The 20,248-nt window shown below is 48.4% G+C and overlaps 9 protein-coding genes across 9 annotated transcripts; 3 read left to right on the plus strand and 6 right to left on the minus strand.

Moving 5' to 3' along the window:
* Positions 1-749: 749 nt before the first annotated feature.
* K460DRAFT_271994 (uncharacterized protein) lies at positions 750-3,100 on the plus strand (the record flags this gene model as incomplete). Its single annotated transcript, XM_040927767.1, has 4 exons — positions 750-1,394; positions 1,499-1,586; positions 1,942-2,513; positions 2,642-3,100. The coding sequence occupies 4 exons, from the start codon at positions 750-752 to the stop codon at positions 3,098-3,100; spliced, it is 1,764 nt and encodes a 587-aa protein (XP_040793375.1).
* Positions 3,101-3,939: 839 nt separating this feature from the next.
* On the minus strand, positions 3,940-5,685 carry K460DRAFT_423349 (uncharacterized protein; the record flags this gene model as incomplete). The annotated part of the gene is made up of 3 exons (XM_040938202.1): positions 3,940-4,972; positions 5,013-5,073; positions 5,193-5,685. The coding sequence occupies 3 exons, from the start codon at positions 5,683-5,685 to the stop codon at positions 3,940-3,942; spliced, it is 1,587 nt and encodes a 528-aa protein (XP_040793376.1).
* Positions 5,686-6,039: 354 nt separating this feature from the next.
* On the minus strand, positions 6,040-7,281 carry K460DRAFT_391226 (uncharacterized protein; the record flags this gene model as incomplete). The annotated part of the gene is made up of 2 exons (XM_040935824.1): positions 6,040-6,554; positions 6,744-7,281. 2 exons carry the CDS (start codon positions 7,279-7,281, stop codon positions 6,157-6,159), a joined length of 936 nt encoding a protein of 311 aa, XP_040793377.1. The 3' UTR covers positions 6,040-6,156.
* Positions 7,282-7,542: 261 nt separating this feature from the next.
* K460DRAFT_400856 (uncharacterized protein) lies at positions 7,543-8,343 on the minus strand (the record flags this gene model as incomplete). The annotated part of the gene is made up of 1 exon (XM_040936369.1): positions 7,543-8,343. The coding sequence occupies one exon, from the start codon at positions 8,341-8,343 to the stop codon at positions 7,543-7,545; it is 801 nt and encodes a 266-aa protein (XP_040793378.1).
* A 169-nt stretch (positions 8,344-8,512) lies between these two features.
* On the minus strand, positions 8,513-8,962 carry K460DRAFT_22441 (uncharacterized protein). The gene has a single exon (XM_040927289.1). It carries the CDS (start codon positions 8,847-8,849, stop codon positions 8,613-8,615), a length of 237 nt encoding a protein of 78 aa, XP_040793379.1. The 5' UTR covers positions 8,850-8,962; the 3' UTR covers positions 8,513-8,612.
* Positions 8,963-10,581: 1,619 nt separating this feature from the next.
* K460DRAFT_271884 (uncharacterized protein) lies at positions 10,582-11,082 on the plus strand (the record flags this gene model as incomplete). Its single annotated transcript, XM_040927762.1, has 1 exon — positions 10,582-11,082. One exon carries the CDS (start codon positions 10,582-10,584, stop codon positions 11,080-11,082), a length of 501 nt encoding a protein of 166 aa, XP_040793380.1.
* Positions 11,083-11,910: 828 nt separating this feature from the next.
* Positions 11,911-13,032, plus strand: K460DRAFT_391228 (uncharacterized protein). The gene is made up of 2 exons (XM_040935825.1): positions 11,911-12,437; positions 12,562-13,032. The coding sequence occupies exons 1-2, from the start codon at positions 11,937-11,939 to the stop codon at positions 12,943-12,945; spliced, it is 885 nt and encodes a 294-aa protein (XP_040793381.1). The 5' UTR covers positions 11,911-11,936; the 3' UTR covers positions 12,946-13,032.
* Positions 13,033-15,748: 2,716 nt separating this feature from the next.
* On the minus strand, positions 15,749-16,846 carry K460DRAFT_350825 (NAD(P)-binding protein; the record flags this gene model as incomplete). Its single annotated transcript, XM_040931529.1, has 2 exons — positions 15,749-15,869; positions 15,936-16,846. The coding sequence occupies 2 exons, from the start codon at positions 16,844-16,846 to the stop codon at positions 15,749-15,751; spliced, it is 1,032 nt and encodes a 343-aa protein (XP_040793382.1).
* A 1,335-nt stretch (positions 16,847-18,181) lies between these two features.
* Positions 18,182-19,850, minus strand: K460DRAFT_400862 (uncharacterized protein; the record flags this gene model as incomplete). The annotated part of the gene is made up of 2 exons (XM_040936370.1): positions 18,182-19,559; positions 19,654-19,850. The coding sequence occupies 2 exons, from the start codon at positions 19,848-19,850 to the stop codon at positions 18,182-18,184; spliced, it is 1,575 nt and encodes a 524-aa protein (XP_040793383.1).
* Between the last annotated feature and the right edge of the window lie 398 nt (positions 19,851-20,248).

Below are 20,248 nucleotides of genomic sequence, written 5' to 3' on the forward strand. Positions count from 1 at the left end.
CTGCGCGAGCGTCCAGCAGGCGTCCAAGACTACAAACAACACAGGTTCAAGAAATAGACCCAACATGCCGCCGACCTACGCCGACCCACCCCCCGCGCTGGTGTGTGACCCTGCTGGGCTACAGTACGAAATGGAGATGCAGCTCGGTTGTGGAGGTTTCGCAATCTGCTGGCAAGCACAACAAGTTAACACTGCCAACGCGTCCCGTAAGGCTGTCGCTATGAAGATCGTAAAGTCCAAAATGGAAATTAGGAAGGTGGCACAGAAGGTATCAACGCTGAATATGTCTCATTGTATATATAGCATTCTAACCCTTACTTACAGTTTGTTACCGAGTTGCAACTGTATTCAAAACTGCATCACCCAAACATCGTTGCCTTCCACCATGCATTCGCCTTCCAATCATCCACATATGTCGTCCTCGAACTGTGCTCGAATGGATCCCTTGCTGACTGGCTCAAGAAGCGATCATATCTTTCAATGCCCGAACTACGTCGATGCATTATTCAAACCTGTGGTGCTATGAAATATCTTCATATGCGGAATATCGTACATCGCGACTTAAAGGCCGGAAACTTGTTCCTTGATTGTGATATGAATATTAAAGTTGGAGATTTCGGACTTGCCGCCGTACTGGTTAGTCCAGATGATGCTGCTGTACGCCGAACAACAATGTGTGGGACCCCGAATTACATCGCACCTGAGGTTCTTGAGAAGAGCGGCAAAGGGCATAACGAAAGGGTCGATATATGGGCTATTGGCATTCTTGCGTAAGTATTCCGCGTGCTCCTTGTCAAACTCACGATAACTTTTCTCTTAGTTACACACTTGCTGTTGGAAGAGCACCATTTCACGCCTCGAAACCCGACCAAGTCCTTTTCAGGGTCGCAAAAGGCGAATATGCCTGGCCCAATCTTGGAAAGCATCAGAATGATGTTCCAGATGATCTTTGCAAGCTTGTCTCCCAAATTCTCGTTGACGAGCATTTACGTCCAAGCCTCGATACTATTGTCTCACATGATTTCTTCAAAGTGGGCTATCTTCCCGACGTTCTTAGCGAGAGCGCTCTCACCTCTACACCGAAATGGGCTGCCAAGCCACTCAGTCCAGCGGACATCAAGCGAGGCTACACAGAGGCCTGGTATAAACAATGCAAAGCTAGTGGAGTGGGCGAGTACGCTCTAGGAAAGCACTTCTCTGTTGTTGGAGACTTCCCATCAAGTAGCATATACCGAGAATGCGAGCGAGAAGCCGAGTCTGGTAAGATGCCTATTGTTCCAATGCCCCAAAGCGCTATCTATGTTCCCTTCATTTACAAAAGGGGTAAGGGCGGGCTTGAGAACATCAAAGAGCGCGAGGTGTCTGCCATTTCATCTCAGTCGATTCAATCTTCCGTAAACACCAAATATAAAACACCCAGTGCTATGGAACCACTACCAAGCAAGCAGGGAGGCACAGAACGTCATGACCGAAATACTATAGCATCCTTGCGGACAAGAGTAGCAGCATGTTCATATGCAGAGAGTACGGAGGCTGCCCGTCGCCCAGCTGTATCAAATCTCAAGAGAGCTGCAAGGGATACTTCTGTTGCTACTGCTGAGCAAGAATCGGGAAGGTTGATTACTCAGCTGAAGCCTACTACAACAGAGCAACTCCCTATACGATTATTTCATGCGCAACCAGTTTGGGCCAGTTCTCGGACTTCTTCGCATGACATTCCCACAGGCAGAAGCTCGACTTCAGAGTCTTCAAAATCAATACGAGCAACCTCTTGGAACACTGCACGTGAGGCAGATGGTATCAAGAAAGCTTTACCATCCATACGCAGTACCTCTTCTACAACTACTCGTACACAAACCACTAGAGTCGCCACCATTGGACACGATGTACCTAAACCTACCAGACCAGGATTTAAATCTGCCCGTCCACCTCTTCCACCAGCACATGGTATTTTCACACGATCGAGGAATCGTTGCACCTCTGATGAGGCGCACACCAGTCTCTACATTGATATATCTACAGTCCTTGCTCGAGCACGGGAGCTCCGGGACAATATCATCACCGCACTGACTTCTAGCTCCGAATTTTCTTCTGCTTTCTGCGACTCGAGATCTATAATCGATCACCTTCCATTTGTCTGCAAATGGGTCGACTATAGCAAGAAGCATGGCATAGGTTATGTTCTTGCTACAGGTAGCGTCGGCATCATTGCAAACCATACCGATAATATGCCAATTACGCATACAGTTGTGGAGCACGGTTCTAAACATTTCCAGAAGAACTGCGACGGTTCCAAGCCGATTTCATTTGCATTCTTTATGCAGGCGGACGACGGTAGTTTGGAGGAAGTTACAATGACTGATGCGGTCCGCAAGCAGCATACCACCTTGTGGGCCAAATTTGCGCGGTACCTCTGCAAGCAGATAAAAGAACAGACCACTGGGCCTTCGAGCGAAGAGGGGGAGCGACCGACCACAATCGTGCGGTTCTATCAACGTCTGGGCAACGTCAGCGTATGGGGCTTTAGTAATGGTTGTTTCCAGGTTCGTCTATCCCACCCCCTTCCCATATCTCTCCCTTCTCCCAGTTCAGTCATTATCTCTCAATCCAATCGTATACTTTTCTGACTCCCCTAACATAGTTTAACTTTCCCGATCACACCAAAATTGTCCTTTCCGCTGATGGTACCTACGCCTCCTTCACTGTGCTACCACTCTCCGCTATTAAATATATAAATGGCAATGGCAATCCAACCGACCTTCCTTTCGAATTCATCATGGCCCGCGGAGTCGTCTCCGGGACTATTAACCAGCTACTATACGGTACTCAGCCCACCGTAAACCTAACCAACAAGTCGACCTCCTCAACTAGCGAAATCGACGTACTAGCTTTGACAGAGGCAAACAGGTTGCCAGATAAGCTTCGTTTCATAATTGAGGTAGTAGGCTATTGGATTTCTGGGGGCGGTCTAGGGTGCAAGCCTGTAGGAATGAAATGGCTGATGTGGGAAGGCATGACGCTGAACGATGCGTGGGGAAGTAAGTTGGATTGGGTTACGGTAGGAAGATTTGGAGGTGATAAACAATCAAGTGAAGAGTAGGAAGCGGAAGGATGAGATGGGGGATAAACTAGGGATATCTGGTTATTTGGAGACTACCTGGTTATGCATTTCTTGGTATAATCCCCACATCCTGTGCTAGTTAGGCAGAATAGCAGTCTTTGCCTCCTCGTACGGGCAAGTTTCAGTAGTCGTATCTAGTAGATCGTACGGGAGGTTTGCGTGCGTAGGCACATGTTTAGTACCTATCTGGTTGACCGTACGGGAGCTTTGCGCGTGCCAGTGTCAGATATCCGTGTCATCAACTGTGCCGGAAATTTGCATATGCAGGAGGCCAGCTTATGCTGACAAGTTGGCCATAGGGTTGAATTGTAGATACTCGCAGAATCTTTCCACCGGCTACCGATATATGGGTAATTATGGCCGGACTGAACAGGTAGTAACAATTTTAAGAACTGTGAGAATTTAGAATTTAAAACAAATTGTATATACTTGTCTCATAATTTACAATCAGTCCTAGCTATAAACTTGAAATGTCTTTTAATATTTTACCGATGTATTACCTTGATCTAGATTAGTTACATAAAATATGTCTTATTCTCTTTGTAGAGCTTTATATAGAACGTAATAATAAGTATCAGAAAAGATAAGCTAGACTAAAAGCAGATAACTCCCCTATACTAGTTAAGAGAACAAATGGCGTAACGTAATAGCTTTATAATTCTTCCGTTATAAGGCCTTGTTTTCCACTCGCTGCGTATATAATACCTGTTCTTAGCCTCCTAATTTCTTCTTGAAGGAGATTATAACAGGTCTTCTTATTTTCGGCGTTAATCGCTAGAGGAAGGATACTACTGCCTTAACTTATGGTAATACACCGCTTAACGGTATAGACTCGCCATCGTCTTCCCAGTTCCAAACGCAAAAGACATGGGATGAACCGCAACGTCCTCTACGACCTCCTCTTCCTCGTTCTCTCCACCCACCACGAACACATCCTGCATCTCCGACTGATCGATAAGCTTTCCCATGACCGCCTCCTCACGCGCGACATCAGTCCACTTACCTGCTTTGATGCGCTCGGCAGCAGACACAGCAAATTTATCCTGCTGGGGCAACCCCAGATGCTGCTGCTCTGCCTTTAGGAGCTGCGCAGCATCCTTCAAACTCTGGACGAAAGAGCGCCCAACATCCAGTGCCGCATTTGATGCCTCTACCTCCGTCATAATTTGTTGAGCTTGCTCTGATGGAGTCATCGATGAAGGGCGGGGAAGCTTTATCGAGATGCGCGGTGCAAGGCCCACTTGGATTGTAGAACCTGTAGCAGGTGAGTTTGTAGAGTTCACAGTGGCGTTGGTAGGTAGGCCAGTAGTCATGATTAAGCGGTTGATGATGTCCAAACCCATGTGCGTTGGTTGTCGATCAGGAGGGATGTATAGATGTCCATACACCTCGAAATCTTCGGAGACTATAGACAATCCTGCTTGGGCTTCTACATCCTCCGGTTGAGGGCTAGGAGGGTTGCGGCGTGAGAAGGTGAATGGGACGCGGTCTCGTGTCACCACCATGGTGATGAGAACAATAGCGATGACCGCGCCCGCGCAGCCCGCAACAATAACACCATCAGTCGGCATGCTTTTTCCGTTATCTGGAGTCGTGGTGTATTGATTGTTCTTGGATTTTCCGAGAGTTGCGATGTCCAAGTGTGAGAGGAGTTTTCTAGAGGAAAGGATAGATGGTAAGATATTACGGAACCATCGATACAACATTGTGTAAAGGCAACTGTAGCAGTGGTCACGCTTGGTGATCGTGGCTGTTGGCAAACAATGTAACTTTGTTCCGCCATACAGTGTTTGAGTCGGCAAATGATGCGCTTTGATCGTTTCAATGTTTGTGCAGTGTCGCGAGAAATCACTTGAAATAATAGTAGTCGCTCGAAAGCCGTCATTCTAACCTTCTATTCGTGTTCTGACTCAGAATTTGCTCTCTAGTTGCATATGCTTTATCACACCCCCCTAAAAACCATTAATCATTACTGTAATTCAACTCATCCCCGACCATTAAAACAGATAAGGTCTGTCGGTTCAATAGATCCTCATTAACACACTCGTAGGATCGCATCACAAGCCCCTACCGCCTATACCAGGCGGATGTGAGCCTAGTGGATTGCGAGTCGGGCCTCTAACAACATTCATCGGCCTCGCAGCCTCCACTCTGAAGACGGGCGGGGCAGAATGGCCTCGAACCAGCGGTCGAAGATTTGCATCGACGTCTAATCCTAGGATCGGAAATCTAGGTACGCTTGCGGACTGTACGTAGGGCCTATTTAAGCGCGGGACATCCGTGTCAAGCGCAAGGACGGGTAATTGTGCGCGCCTGAGGCTCGCTTCGATGTCTATTTGCTCTTGGTCGTGTGCTTTGAGGCGATTGCGTCTGCGTATGTAGTGTACGATACCGAAGAGTGCCACGAAGATTACAGCAGCGGATATTGCAGTCGTGATAATGATTGTTGTTCGTTTAGAGAGGCCCTGAGCGTGATATTTGCCTGGTAGCGAGGTTGGCGCTGGTGTAGGGTCACTGAACGGTGCGGTTGTATTGGCGAACGGTGCTGGACTCGGTGTGGACATCTTAATTATATACGCACTTGATATAGACTGCTAAATTTAATTGTCAAATATGCGTACTGGGAGGTCGGTGTAATTGGGATTACATTTAGGAGCGAAGTCAAGTTCACTGCTGGAGTTATGTAGGACTTATTGTCTACATGACTGATAAAGGAACAAAGACATATCAGATTCATTGTTAAAGCGCCATATCACTTTGAGCACTTCCAAAGTGGGTCCACAGTGTACCTAAGGCAGCCTTGAGTCTGGTGATCAATATCAACTAGGAGTCAGAGCGCTGATCAAGTTGTGACCAGAGAATCTCCGAGTAAGCGATCAGAAGGAAGCATTGGGGGGATCTTGGGTATATGGAAAAATGCAAGTTTTGAATTATGGGAAAGTATTTATTAGTCAACTGCTGCGAGATTAGTAGACAGAGGATCCGAAAAACAAAACTCCTCAGATTGAGACACAGTGTACGCTATCAAAGAGCGCTCAGCACTCTTCAATGAACCGCGAATTCCTCGCTTCAACCCATACGTACACAGGCGGCAGCGCAGACACCGAATACCTTGGCAAAGTACTTGCGCTCTCGCCTGAATCATGCATGTAGAGAGGTTCTGTCATGAGGTACTCGCCCACGTTCGCAATATCACTTCCCTGAGAGCGATGGAACCAGCGTGCGTGAACAGGAAAGGCTGACGAGGGGGGAGTTGGACCAGGCAGATTCTGACCACTCCTTCGCTTCTTGAGAAAGAAGAAACTCCAAGTGAGTATAGCCATGAGAACAAAGCCGCCGAACACGATTGGAATTATCAGCTCATACATGATTGCTGGGCGGATTCTACTGAGTTTTGGCTGCTGATTGCGAATAATATCGATGAAATTTATGTCTAGGATCTGGTAGAAAGGTTGAGACATTGTAATGTAACACCAGACATTGTCGCTTAACTGAGTATCGTAGGGACTAAGACCTCGGCCTGATGGCCCATAACGTTACATACAATGTGATCCCATTGTGTTTGGCGCTATTTGCTATGCTAAGACACGCCAGGGACCTGCTACTGAAGGCGTGTGCTAACCAGACTCTGGGGGACCAACCACCAGGCTGTAGGCCGGGGGATTGGGGTACCGCGGAAGCGTGTCGACAGACTCACGGGCTTCACGGTCAACTCCTCTAAGAGCTGGGTGGATTTGTAGCGGAGCGCGATAGATGCCTCGGTGATGAACCGACCCAAACAGTGGGGGATTGGCGTTGCGCCTGCTAGGACTAAGTTCTCGGGGTGGGCGTGTATGAGCCGGAATCGGAACCACGATAGAATTGCCGCGTGCAAGGATGGGTTCCTCTTCCTCATATGCAGGAGATGGATCGTCAAGTGGAGAGCGGGTCGAAGTGGACGTTGGGTCAGCAGCTGAGCCATATCGCTGCATATAGATCGGCAGGAGGAAAGCTCGTGGCATGGCTGGTTGAGTAGGCCGACGTTTGTACTTGAATAAGACCATAAGAGTGAATGCGAGTACAGCAATGCTTACGAAAGCGATAGTGGCCATCATAGCAAAACGTTTCCTATCGATGCCAATGTCCGTACGCGAGTCTGGCGAGTATCCCATATGTTCCATGGCGGCTAGATAGCACCTGCGGCTGCAACGGATGCAGGGCGGGTGTCAGTCAAGGACTCGAGTACTAATGGTAGTAGTTGATCGTGGTCAATGTGTCGAGTTGATATCAAATAGCCGAGTGGAGGGGCAAGTGCACCTTTCATTGCATGAAGAGGGCATCAGACAGTAACTCGTGGCAGAGTTGTTCTTTCACTAGCCAGCCGAATGGGGTGATTGAAGGGCGACTGGTGTACACAAGCAGTTCAAAGTGCATTTGAAATTTCACTCTCCGGCCTCCTTCACTGCCATCATAATACCTGAAGTGCTCGAGGTGCTACTTCCGCTACCACTTTTTCTCCTCTTATGTTGTTTCTTGGGATCAGAACTCATAGAACGTATACTCGACATTGGCTGCGGTGGGAAGTAGTCACCCTCGTCATCGACTGCAAATCGCACCGGTGTCCTTGCTCTGCTCTGCACGGGACTCATCCGAAGCGCCTCGGGGCTCCAGCTCCATCGTTGACTCGGGCTGGCACCACCTGTGAGGCTTCGCTTGTGTCTACGAATGGGCACATCAGCCGGTAGCTGCAACCTTGAGTTTATGCCCATCCACAAAGCCTCCTCGTCCTCGTCGCCTGGTACGCGCCAACCGCCGACGCCTTCAAAGTCCCTCGTTATCTCGCTGGTGCCTATAATGGACGAAAAGGAGCCGCTCTTGCCTCGAAGGCGAGATGTGTGTGCGCTAGGTATAGTTGTGTCTTGCGATGCAGAGCTTCCATTACTACTTCGACGATTTCGCTGATGGGTCGGAGACAAGCGCCCAGGAGATGCTGCAGATGGTGAGTGGTAGAGGCTGGAGGACTTTGGCAGCAGAGGAAAGAGCCATGCATTCACGAGCGCAACTCCAAGCTGGAAGTAGACGACCAAGGCGCGGCAGGAGAGCAATGCGACGGCGAGAGACGTCGTAACAACAGCGAAGGTGGCGAGAGGAATCGAGATTAGGAAGAGGGCGAATGGAGCAACGGCGTACAGGGGGTTCCACACGTTGAACTCGACGCTCAGCGAGCCTGCCCGGATCAACATGTTGACGATGTGTGAGCGTTGGTGATGGTGATGTTGGTGACAATGGAACGAGGTCGCGAGCACTTGCATGTGAAAGTCTGTGGGGAACGCCAAGCTCGGGCACAGATGATGGATACGGCGTCGTCAGTCAACAAAGACGCGTCTTGTGCTTCCAATTCAGTCTTCTTTGATCTCATACCATCAGATGCCTTCCCAACCTCGCGCAATGTGCCAGGCGGAGCAGGAGAGTGCAACAACCTGAAGTCGGTCCTCCAGCTCTTTAGCTCGCATCAGTTGCCACGAAAGCGCCTTGCCGACCTTTTTCCTGGGGATATTCCGAGTCCGACCAGCACGGCGCTGAGAGATGTACCCTTGAAGATGCTCTCGTACTGTTCGATTTTCAGGCCTGAGCTATAAGGTTGGCGTGCGATGCGTAGGAAGGTCGCTCCAGTAACCGCCAGCCACACGCCAAAGACGGCCTCATAACGGTATTTCGAGAGCGCTGATTCAGAAGCGTTGTTGGACATATTGTTGCGTCAAATTTACAGACTGAGAGAGTGAGGCAATAGAATGGGGTCTGCAAAGAGCAAAGCGGCTACATGAACAATATGCGCGGAGTTTATGACGACTCACCGCTCCTCACCGACACTTTAAGCGATGTCTCAGCGCATCTCATCAGCCCACCAAATCTTGCCCCTCAACTTGAGGGATCTACTCTCCGCCTTATCTTAATGTTTCTATTCGACATATACCATGTCTTTCGCTTCCTTTATGTTTTCCCGTCTCAAACGCTTTCTCAACAAACTTCTTATCAAACGCGTTTCTTGTGCACCCACCATTGCGGTTCGCAAGCACACCTACCAAGACCATGATGCCTATCGATCAAATCAGGGTTCGTTTAGGGAAACAATAATCCCAGAAAAGCATCATCAATATTGCGCGATCGCCTTACATAATAGAGTAGTCACCGCGCTTCGACATGGTGATATTAGAGTCCGTTGCGTTAATGTTGGGCAGTGCGACGCTACAAGCTGCGACTACTACTAGCAATAACAGCAACCTGCAACTCACTATCTCCGGTCGTAGTTATGGTACTCGTCCTCTTCATGTTGATAATGCTACAACTAGCTTCTTGTTGTCGCACTTGGCAGTCGGACGTTCTGCCTGTGCATGAGTGGCATGCTTCTAATTTCTTCTTGTATGAATGCGAAAACAAATCCTACACCTTGCTTCCAGATGATATCTTGGAGGCAAAACACTGCTTACATGCTGTATCTTATTATATTTCCAAAGCCTGAAGCGTGCAACTTCTTTATAGTTTTATTCTCTAAAATATAACTGTTTATACCGCATGTTCAGTCTAAGATACGTCGTCCAGAATATATATTGGGCACGACTATGAATCTTTCAGGAAAGACTATGGTAAGATAGATCTATATGTATATGGGAGCTCTGCGCTGGGGGTGGCTGACTAGCCTACGACAAGAACTTCTCTCGCGTGGATCTACTCTACTCTAGGAGTAAGAAAACCTACTTGTATAGAATATAAAATTGGTAAATTATAGGTAAGGCGAGGCGCGAATGTAGAACAAGCGTGTCTAAACTTGTTTCTTCAAAGAGGCCCTTTTCTGATTATAAAGAAATAATATACGCGCGCAGTTACGAGTTTGAGAAGGACTTCACATCGCAGTTATTAAGATCACTAGGGTAGATGGGCTAGAGAGTCAGACACATGAAGAGTATCTAAAGGGCTGTCATGCATAGAGAATCTTGCTCCAATCGTCCTAGAACGAAAGCTATACGCGAAGAGCACTTCTTTGAGTGTACAACGCCAGGTAGGCGAGGTACTTGTATACTCAAGAATAATTTGTCTTGTATGGTCTTCTCAATAACCTCACGGAAAACTGATATCGCGCAGAGATAGCATACATTGCGAGAGCTTTCCTCCAACTCTCCGTTCATTCCAGTTTCCGAAAAAGAGCGATGGAGGATTCCTTGTGTCCAGACATCCACGTTGTCGGAACACTTCCTCGTATTTCTCCAATCAGAGGTTAACAATTCCTATCAGTACTGTTTCACCACAGGGCATTACCCCGCATGCTTGAGAGTGAACCGGTACGACTCAAGTTTCTGATAAACACTACCTTTCCTGTACTGTTGAGGAATTCGGACACCTGCCGCTCTCCTGTCTCTTTTCTCCTGTCACTTGTCCTCTGTTTCTGCGATCTTCCTGCGCAAACTCAAACCACAATCTTTAACATGGCAACGAAACCTCCCCCCAAATCTAATGGAAAGATGAAGACATCCTTCATGTTTCCGTTGCTCCATCGGGACGTTGTCAACGCAGTCTCTGGCGACATCTCTTCAACATGGTTCAACGGAAAACCCAGCGATAGGAACTCCAACAACGAATACTCGACGCATGTGATGGGCAAGTTCATTTGCAACAACAAGGCCTGCCCCACTGGCGGTTGGGGTAGCAAAAAGGTGGCAATACTCATAAGAGGATACCCCGGAAATGGTTACAACGCCGAGGTGTTCAATCAGCGCTGCAAATCTTGCAATCGTCCAGGTAGCATGAAACTTGACGAGGACTCATACGTCGACCGAGTCGCATACAGGCTCAAGAAATGGGCGGGTATTCCCATGGAGAAGCAACATTACGAGCGAAAGATCAGTCTACCACACGAGGAAATGTTCTGTGAAGGCTGCAAGAGAGGTCTTTGTCAACGGTCGGGATGGGTGGATAACTGGGAGTAAAAACTGTTAAGACTAAGTAATCTTTGATCTATTTAAGAAATTCACCTGTACTCCCTATCAACTGCTACTTTGCTGTTGTTCCAAAGACACCAGCTTTGCCGGAGTAGGTAGAGCGCTTTACTGTGTAGCTGCAGAATTTCAATCTACTGTGTCTTCTATCAAGAGCTTTCCAATCCGAAATATATGAGATTAGAGCCTGGAATTGAGGGAATATCTACAGGGCCGAGCGTAGTGCTACCGAGCAGCCCCAAGTTACACAAATGCTCGATTGTGCCATTAGGTGCGTATCAGCGCTTCGGGTCAAAAGGTCAGGAGGTATAATTTACATTGCAAACTGTTTTTGCATGTGAATATATGATGAAACGAGAATTTGGACCCGAATACGCCGTTTACATTGCTAATACTGATAGCGTAGTAGCATCTGCAAGTAAACATTCCGCGCTCAAACCTAGACATGAGCTGGAACTTATATTGTATTTATATTTACAAGTCTTGTACGTCCTACCGATATACATTCACGCTTTCCTTTGAGTGACATTACGTCTTGTATTTCTGTTTCCTGTTGTGATAGTGGAAGGGCATTGTTGCCTAATATCGCCTCTTTGTTAGTTCGGAGCTAAGTAACAGGGGGCCTCAAAAAGCTAACGAACAAATCACATCAGCCGTAAAGCGGATTAAAACTAGCGTGATTCTTTTGTTACTTTTTATAAACCCCTGTCCCTTTCCGTCGAAATCAACGATGTTTGGTGGAGGCGCAGCCTCGTATTTAGCAATTTGGGCGAAGTTCATTTCTACTCTCCCTACCACCTGTTCCCTACAGACCCACATCCCTTTCAGATGCAAAACTTTCAACAATGTCAAAAATACTTTCGCCCTTTGACCCCAAGTCATACTATCGTTTCTCAAACGCCGCATACGCAGGTGTGACCATAAGCACTGGATACAAGCACTCGTCATCCTCGATCATTTTTACACCCTCAGGTTCGCGCTCGAGCGAGAACTGGCAAATATTCCGCCAAGGTGAACGCTACTTCATTCGCAACTATGACTATGGCGCAGAATTGCAGCTAGGGCTTACGAAAGCGTCGGACGCTGTTCCACGGTTATTACCGCGATCGGGCGAGTTGGGCCAGCAGTGGAATTTGGACCAAAATGAGGATGGTAGTTGGCGGGTCACGAATGCGCTTTTAGGCAATATCTCAGTGCTGGGTGTTTCGGATGCAATTTCTAGTCATGAAATTGCGCCAGCCATGAACCCAAGTCCAGATGAGAGCAAGCGATGGATTGTCACTGTCAACCTGTCTGCGGGACAAATTTGGCAACCAGGGATGCTAAATGACGTCTTAAGTCCTGAGGTGAGTACCACTGCTTTTTCGACTTTCAAATAGAGGTCCTGTATGGCTTCCTTGGTGCACTTATCATTGCTACCTTTGCTCATTCATTAATTGCCAGCCTGTGATAATAACTCTGTTATTTTAGGTACCTCAGAGTGCGGCTTCGACTATTCCATCGACATCTGCGGCTTCGAACATTCCTCCAATATTTGCGGCATCGACCATCTCCTCATTAGCCATGACTTCGAATATGCCTTCTACTACTGCAGCTCCGAATATCACCTCACCTGTTACAACCTCTTCTAGAGGAATAAACACTACAGCCTATTTCTCAGATGCAAGACCAATGCACTCGCCTCCACGGCTTTTCGCGTGCACCATCAGTAGCAGTCATTTTGCTATTACCACAGTAATACTGTCTCTCGTCACAGCAGCACTGATATGGAGACGACGACCACGAAGCTCTTATCATCCTATCATCGTTTTGGACGTTGCCTTAGGAGTGGATACCCCGCTAATCGAAAAGTGACATGTTTATGCGCATACTAAAGTCAAAGCAAAGGATTGGAAGCTTAATGACTGCTACTACAAGCGTTTGTTTATTGAATACAGTGCCATTAGATTAGTATTCATTGTTCGTTCAATCTTACATTGCTTTTGGGTAACTTTCACCTAGTATACTGCTTTAATTTTACGCCACCGATCTTCGTTCCAGATTGTGTTTGTTCAAGCAAGTGACGCTGTACTCCGCGAATAAATAGATAGAGCGCGCACTACTAAGCGCACCAAAAAAGTGTTTAAAGCTCATCTCAGAAATGTGACAATATTGCCTACCTCTTGCTGACGTCAAATATAAGGGAGAATTGGAATCCTAGGTTTAGACTAACCCTCGAACATCCTCTTGCATAAACATCAAAAGAATTTATATGTCACTGGCGTAAGTAACACCGTCATCTTGACCGGTACCGGTAGCTCGCATTTGACAGCATTGACCACCTGGGCGCTCCAAAACAAGCAAGCTTTCCTGCTGCGGCTGAACACTTGAACACCAGACCCAACCGCAACGCGCTGGAAAGTCCTTGAGTCCTGCAACGCAGACGCACAATCATCACTGAAGGGATGGATTTTATTGCAAAATCCCATGCTGACCTGTCGCAATGCGTCGAGAAGAAACTCGTTAGTGATCTGACCTCGCACAAAGGCGTTAACGACCGTGGAATCCAAGAATATACGAATGCGAGCAGGCCGTATCGCGACGAACCCCAGGCTATAGTCCTCCACAATGAAGATGATCAAAATTGGTTATCAGATTGTAATGACTTCGATGACGCTCTTTCCGAGAAGGAGAGGCATTCGGACTTCACGGGCTCCTATGATGCATCACAGAAATATCGATATCCCTCACCGTGGGATATACGAAAGCGGTATTTTACGTCAAGTTCTTCATATACTGCTGTTTTGGTACTTGTATCGGTTGCCATCGTATGCATCAGACTGTTTACTAAGCTCGCGCCATGGGTTGAGAATCCCAATGCTTCAGGATGGCGTACTTTCAATTTGAGTGATGGTGCCATGAACCTCACGATGCTGTATCCAGTACTTGGAGATGGCGCCAGTGAGGATTGCAAGTTGATCTGGGAGAAAGAAGCAGCTCATCTCCAGTGTCATAGCACCATTCTGTCTCGCGTATTTGACAACGGCAACTCGACCGAAGCCCTCGCTGTAGGGCTGAGCCCGTTCACAGCTTCAAAAAACGTATGCGGCCAAATCTATACATGAATTAGCTAAGGCAATGCGCAATCACTGTAATAAACGAACGGATTGCTACAACTTTACCAACTACGGTCAAGACCGTCTGGCATATCTTAGCGGAATCAGAACCCACGAAGGACCATTGGACGTAGCGCAAGCGCTCGAGGAAAGACATTTAGGACTATGCGGCTGGGGTCTTAGTCCTAGCGAGTGGGGTACCTGCGCAGCGACACTATGGATGAGATGGGGGATCGTGTCCGGGAGGGATCCGGCAAACATGAACGGTATTGCTGAATTCCTCGAGCAAACCGACGTTCAGAAGACTCTCGACAGTGGCAATACAACCGGCGTAGTGTTTGGACCAAATGGGACAAGCCAAGCAGCCGAGGTCACGGTACCTATCCAGGAGGTTGGACCTGGCGATGGGGAGACAGAATGCGAATATTGTACATTGTACTAGCTTCAGCACAAAATGGAAAGTTTCGAAATTGGGAAGATCTTGAACCCCTCTACTAGACAGGCCATAGCCCGGCGTAAGTTTCATGATGTGATGACTAAAGCGATCCGAAGGTGTAAAGGTAGGAGAGATTGGCGAAGTGGTCGAAAATTGCTGCAGAGGGTGCGCAGGCAATGGGAAAAATTAGGATGGTGGTGCGACAATGAGCCTTGTGATGAAGGTGACACTGCCAAAGATAAGGCACGAAAAGTAATACACGGGCTACGGAGCGACGGTTCACCGCTTCCCGAGATCCGTGAACAGATAAAGAAACGGGATACGCCGAAGGAGACAATTAGAGCTTTACATGATGGCCTTCAGAGTTTGCCGTGCTCCATCTGGTTCAGTAAAGAAGGTGCCATTCAAAACATTGCCCCGCATAATTATCTTATCCACCAAATTTGCGGCGACCAATGCCGCAACACTATAGACAGGATGCAGGATCGATATGGGGACGACTTCAACACTGCCGCTAGCTTGCTACCGCCAGGCAACGTTTTTGAAGCCTGGAACTCCGCTCGCACACGGTTGGTCAAGATGTGCTATAACACACGCCCAGACAATGTCATCACAGCAAGCACATCATTCTGCGCACCCGGCTATGCAGCGCTTGGTCGACCGCAATGGATCTTCGCCGACGCGCCACCATCAAAGGCTGAGGTACTCGTAGCATTTGGCACAGCCGTAGACGATCTAGCCGCGAAACTGCAACCGTATAAGCCCGAATTCTTCTCCTTGTCGGCTAGATTGCTGTCGGAGAGTATTACAAACAGCTGCGCACATGAGTTACTCATCGGAAGGTATCCCAACTTCAAGCAAAGGATTGATGAGTTCCTAGACGATGATAGAATAGATGGAAAGGAATACAGGAGGGTTGCAAAAATGTATCACCGTCTTTCGCAGAGAATGGTTCTGCCAGATGACGGTATCTATGGTAGTGAGCAGAGCTGGGCTATTATATGGTAGGATGTTGGCTTAGATCGTTATGACTGATTCTGAGATGTAGTCATAAATTCGATATCTTCTTAAATACGCTTAGTAGTATACACACCACCACTGAAACATGCAAAGGGAACCAGTCAGGTTATTTCCCTACTCTACCTACCACGTTCTCAACGCCAGCAAAGCGAAGCTCCTCAATTGTCTCGTTCCAGACTTTGGTCCCTAACTCATAACCTAGGGCCCCGTACATAGTTTCAGGCCACCTGCAGATTCAACGTTAGCTTCGCGAAGTACAGCGAGCCCGGACTACTTGGTTGAGATCTACTTACGCTCTGATCTGCCAGTCTGTAAACGAGCCGTGGCTCTTCTTTCCCAGCACCAGACACGAGTGCACATATACTCTCGCACCGTCCACCATTGTTCGACCTACGATTCTCATGATAAGGGAGATGGCTGTTTTAAAGAACCACGAGTCCGCATTACGCATGAACGCCGTGCCCTTGACCGCGCCTGGGTTGCAGCAGTTGACGATAACTTCATCCGGGTCGAGGAAGTCAGCCAGCCTCGCACCGAACATGTTAATCAGAAGCTTAGACCTTGAGTACTGCTCGAATCCATCAAAATTCTCTGGTCGATCTATGGAATCAAGGAGCCCACCAGAGCCAGCATCCTTGAGCTTGACCCAGAGTGACGCGTCGGAAGTGATCATTGTTAGACGGCCCGGCCCGGATGATGATGCGGATGGCTTCATCTTAGGAATAAGAAGAATAGCCAGTAATGTGGTGGACAAGTAGTTGACCTGGATGGTCGTCTCCCGGTTGCACCCTTCCTCGGTACGATCAAACTTGAACTTGCCCAAAGCCGCATTCAGCACCGCGACGTGGAGCCGGTCCAGTTCCTGCTCACATTTTGCTGCAAAGGCTTGCACCGAACGAAAGGACTCCATGTCAAGCTGCCAAACTTCGATTTTCGCATCTGGGAACTCGGCCCGTAGGCTCACCGCCGCGGCCTCGCCTTTTGGGAGGGACCGCACGGCCATAATAAGTCGGCTTGGGCGCAGATTTAGGAATTGGCGCGAACATTCCAGACCGAGGCCGATATTGGAGCCAGTCACCAATACCGTCTTGCCCGCGAGATCGATGGCTGGCGGAATTGGTGGGACGCGTTGGAACAGTTGTCTCTTGGTGTTGAAGAGCATGCCTGCCTGAGTGGATGCCTGCTCTTCCAAGTGAGCAGACATTTTGTGCTGTGAAGTAGCTGAGGAAAGAGGTAGTTGGTATACTACTGAAGTGAGAATGGGGAAGATAAGAGGCGCAGGGCAAGTGCGAGTGTGTAGTTGCTCAGGGTCGGAGGAGGTAGGGACACTTAAATAGAACACGACATAGTTACATCTTTCTACGCCGCTAATTCAGAGATATAGGTGCCGTGCGCGAACATAAGACTAGAGGAACTTTTTCCTATCGTATAATTCGTGCGGATAGTGGGCGATTACAGCCCGGCGTTGTCGGTCGAACAAGGACATCGTTCTACGTCCCTCAGCACTAAGGCGGCCAAACTAACTGTCTATCAAGCTCTTAAAGCATTATGATAGCGCAGGGGCTGAAATAGTAAAGGACTTGCAAGGATAATGGTGCGTCTCCTGCAAGGAACTTTTCCCTACGTCTTGATTGGTGGATCGCCTAACATGTGATTGGATGTAAGATGGACGTGCACTTTTTACTTTCCGAGATGGTCATAACCACGTCTCGCAAGGATTGTACGAGGGATCACTTGCAGGGTCAATCGGATCTGTTGATCGAATCATTGCCCCGATTAAAGGCTTGATATCTGTCCCGGCCGAACTATTGTTATCACGTGCTTTCACACCGGCTAGTGAATTGGCCCGCCTCCGTACCTGCTATTACTCCTAGAGATCGAGAACTTGTCGCGGCCTACTTCATGAACTTCAGCGCTTCCCAGATTTCTGCACGGTTTCAGTATTGCCGAAGCCAGTGTGGGGCACGAAGACCTCTCAGCCGCCACGGCTAACCCTTTGTATAAGCGAACATCTTCTTTCGTCTTGAGAGCTCCTCCAAAAAAGGCTGACGGGCATGTTGCACGGTTTTTTAGACGGTGGAAGTTGCATTTAATATCTCGGTGGGACGGTCTGCTTGCGTCAACAGACTGCTTGCAACTCTACCCAAGACAGCCCCAGGGGTTGATCCAGCCCCAGGGGTTGATCCAGGCCTAGTTTTACAAACAGGCGCCGAAGAGCTTCGTACTATATTCCCGCCAGGTGTGCTTCCTGGTGTCCTTGAAGCGTCCATGGTCGGCCTGAAGGTTAGTCTCGTAGTCGCAGTTGCCTACTGTGGTGTTGCGTTATTGGTCTCCTTGGCTATCCCCATGAGATCAGGCGAAGCTCCTGTGGCGGTAGGTTAGGTCGTGTCCACAATGTGGGATACACAGGTGCATTCAGATGGTCGTTCCGTCTATAAAGTGTTTGCTGTAGGAAAGGAGAGAACTCCATGATTTTTTGGTTGTTGTGCGGCTAAATCCTGTAATGAAACTTTCGATTGGTCATAAATGTTTGAAGATATCAATGGGAAATATCACGAGTGTATTTCTCCACTCGACGATATACGTCTTGTTCCACTTCTTGTGCCTCTCCATCCTTCCCAGCTGCCAAGAGGGTGTCCCGCAGGAACCACATGTCCTGCACAACTTGCGGATGTGTTTCGCCCTGGGCATGTTCACGGAGTACCCCGATAGTACGAAGCTGCTCGATAGCTTCCAGGGGTTCTCCCGATTCGTTATCCCCGCGCTCGGTATTGAAGTCGACCAAGGCCCTGATCACACAAGCGACGTTCCCCGCATGAAGGCGTGATTCAGCAGCGATAGGCGATTCTTCAAGAACTTTGGCTTTTGCCAGTCCCGCCAACATGTTAATCAAGATGGTGGTATCGCCGGTGAAGCTAGGAAGCTTTGTAATAATGGAATTTCCACGCTTTCGGAGCGCAGCAAGACTGTTCTCGCGGAGAATCTCGAAGTCTAGTGGTAGCGAGACATCAATTCGCGGTGGAGAGAAGCGCTGAAATCTTTTGCCATCCCGAACCGAGGTACTCGCAGCAAGCCGCTCGGATTGTTGTGCCACAATTTTGGAGCTGGATACATGCTGTGCTTCAATTTGACGTAGGACGATATGTGCAGGAATGTTGATCGAGCACGAATCCCAGAGCACGTGGTCGTAGAGGTGGAATAGACGAGTGTCAAAATGGTCGAAGAGAATCTCGGCATTAAGGATCCACGCCCGTTGTAAAAGGGATGTAAGGTCGCTATCGTGAAGCGAAGGGTCGAAGAGAGAACCCGTTGCAACAAGTCCCCGCAAACTGCGTAGCATAGAAGGGAGCGGGTGGGTCTCAGCAACCCGGTTGTCAGCCAGTGCAATGAGATGGGCGAGTAATATATGGAAAAGCTGCGCATGCCGCAGCATAACCATGTGGTGCATGATCTCAAGCAGGTTCCATACTAGCGCGGGCCCCTCAAGGGTCAGCATATCCTCAAGCAGCAGGAATGCTTTCCGGGCCATCTTTCCCGCCAATTTCCCGCGGCCTCGGCCTAGTAGCTCAACGACCAGCCTAAATGCGAAGCCCACCTCTTTGGTATCCGAAGGTTGCCGCTGACTTGCCGAAAGCTGCTGCTGTTGCGACACCAGCCCCCCGTTCTGGCAGTGCAACGATTCATAAAATGCTATGCTCCACGTCTGCGCACTGGTGAAAAACAAGAGCACCTGACTATCGCGGGAGCTGATTCTAGGAAAAGCTTTCAGGGAGCCTAGTTCTCCGGACGTGCTGGCCTTGCTGCTTGTCATGCTCTTGCCTTCTCCCGCTGTTATCAGAAGGCGCTTAGCTGTAGCGGATCGTTTAGCGTTCTTCTGGAAGCCCCACTTGGCGAATCGTTTTTTGTACATCTGCTCCCTATATGCACAGATAACAGCAAATGTCAGTACGACAGAGGGCACTTGTCCTTAAAGCTAAGACTAGGAGGTATTATGGAAGTGTTTCCTCTTACGTTGCCTTAAATCCATGCTCATTTTCCATATACTGCATAACATATCGCAACTTCCGACGTTCGTTGACATAGAGCCGCTCGATAATATGGTATGAAGCCGCCCACTCCGAGTCGGTGTGCGTCAACGCTGGTTGTGACTTTGACACGACGGACGCGGCTAGAGGGTTAGGCCGAGGAGCCAAAATACGCATTGACATCCTGCTGTGAGTGAGTGCATCATGGTATGCGCACATGACAAAGGAAGGTAGGCAATCAGCCAAGGCACGATCTAACTATGTATGACTAATCAGATGATGCTTATGTAAGTAGTTCATTGCTCTACAATATTAATGAATAGCTTACTAAAGGTAGCATAGGATATTATTTCAAATAGACTAAAGGTAATTATTCTGATAGCTAGCATATTGATACAGAGTCGCATCATGTAATATGCGGTCCTGTGAGAGCTAGATTCCATATCTGCCTTTATCTCGATTCCAGTCTTCTGTCTGTTGCTAACTGAAAAGATGTTTTCCAACGCGCCTACGCCCTAGTTGAGCTATCACCGGTTCTGTGAAGGCACTGAGTGTGTTGCTAACTGATAGCGGCGGGAGAA

Source organism: Cucurbitaria berberidis, assembly GCF_010015615.1.
Source record: "Cucurbitaria berberidis CBS 394.84 unplaced genomic scaffold K460scaffold_1, whole genome shotgun sequence".
Classification (NCBI taxonomy): Eukaryota; Fungi; Ascomycota; class Dothideomycetes; order Pleosporales; family Cucurbitariaceae; genus Cucurbitaria; species Cucurbitaria berberidis.

Excerpts from the sequence above, each read along its gene's own strand:
- K460DRAFT_22441 (XM_040927289.1), bottom strand. The coding sequence starts at position 8,849 with ATGTCCAACAACGCTTCTGAATCAGCGCTCTCGAAATACCGTTATGAG.
- K460DRAFT_391228 (XM_040935825.1), top strand. The coding sequence starts at position 11,937 with ATGTCAAAAATACTTTCGCCCTTTGACCCCAAGTCATACTATCGTTTC. Across the intron at positions 12,438-12,561 it reads ATGACGTCTTAAGTCCTGAG|GTACCTCAGAGTGCGGCTTC; the intron begins GTGAGTACCACT and ends CTGTTATTTTAG.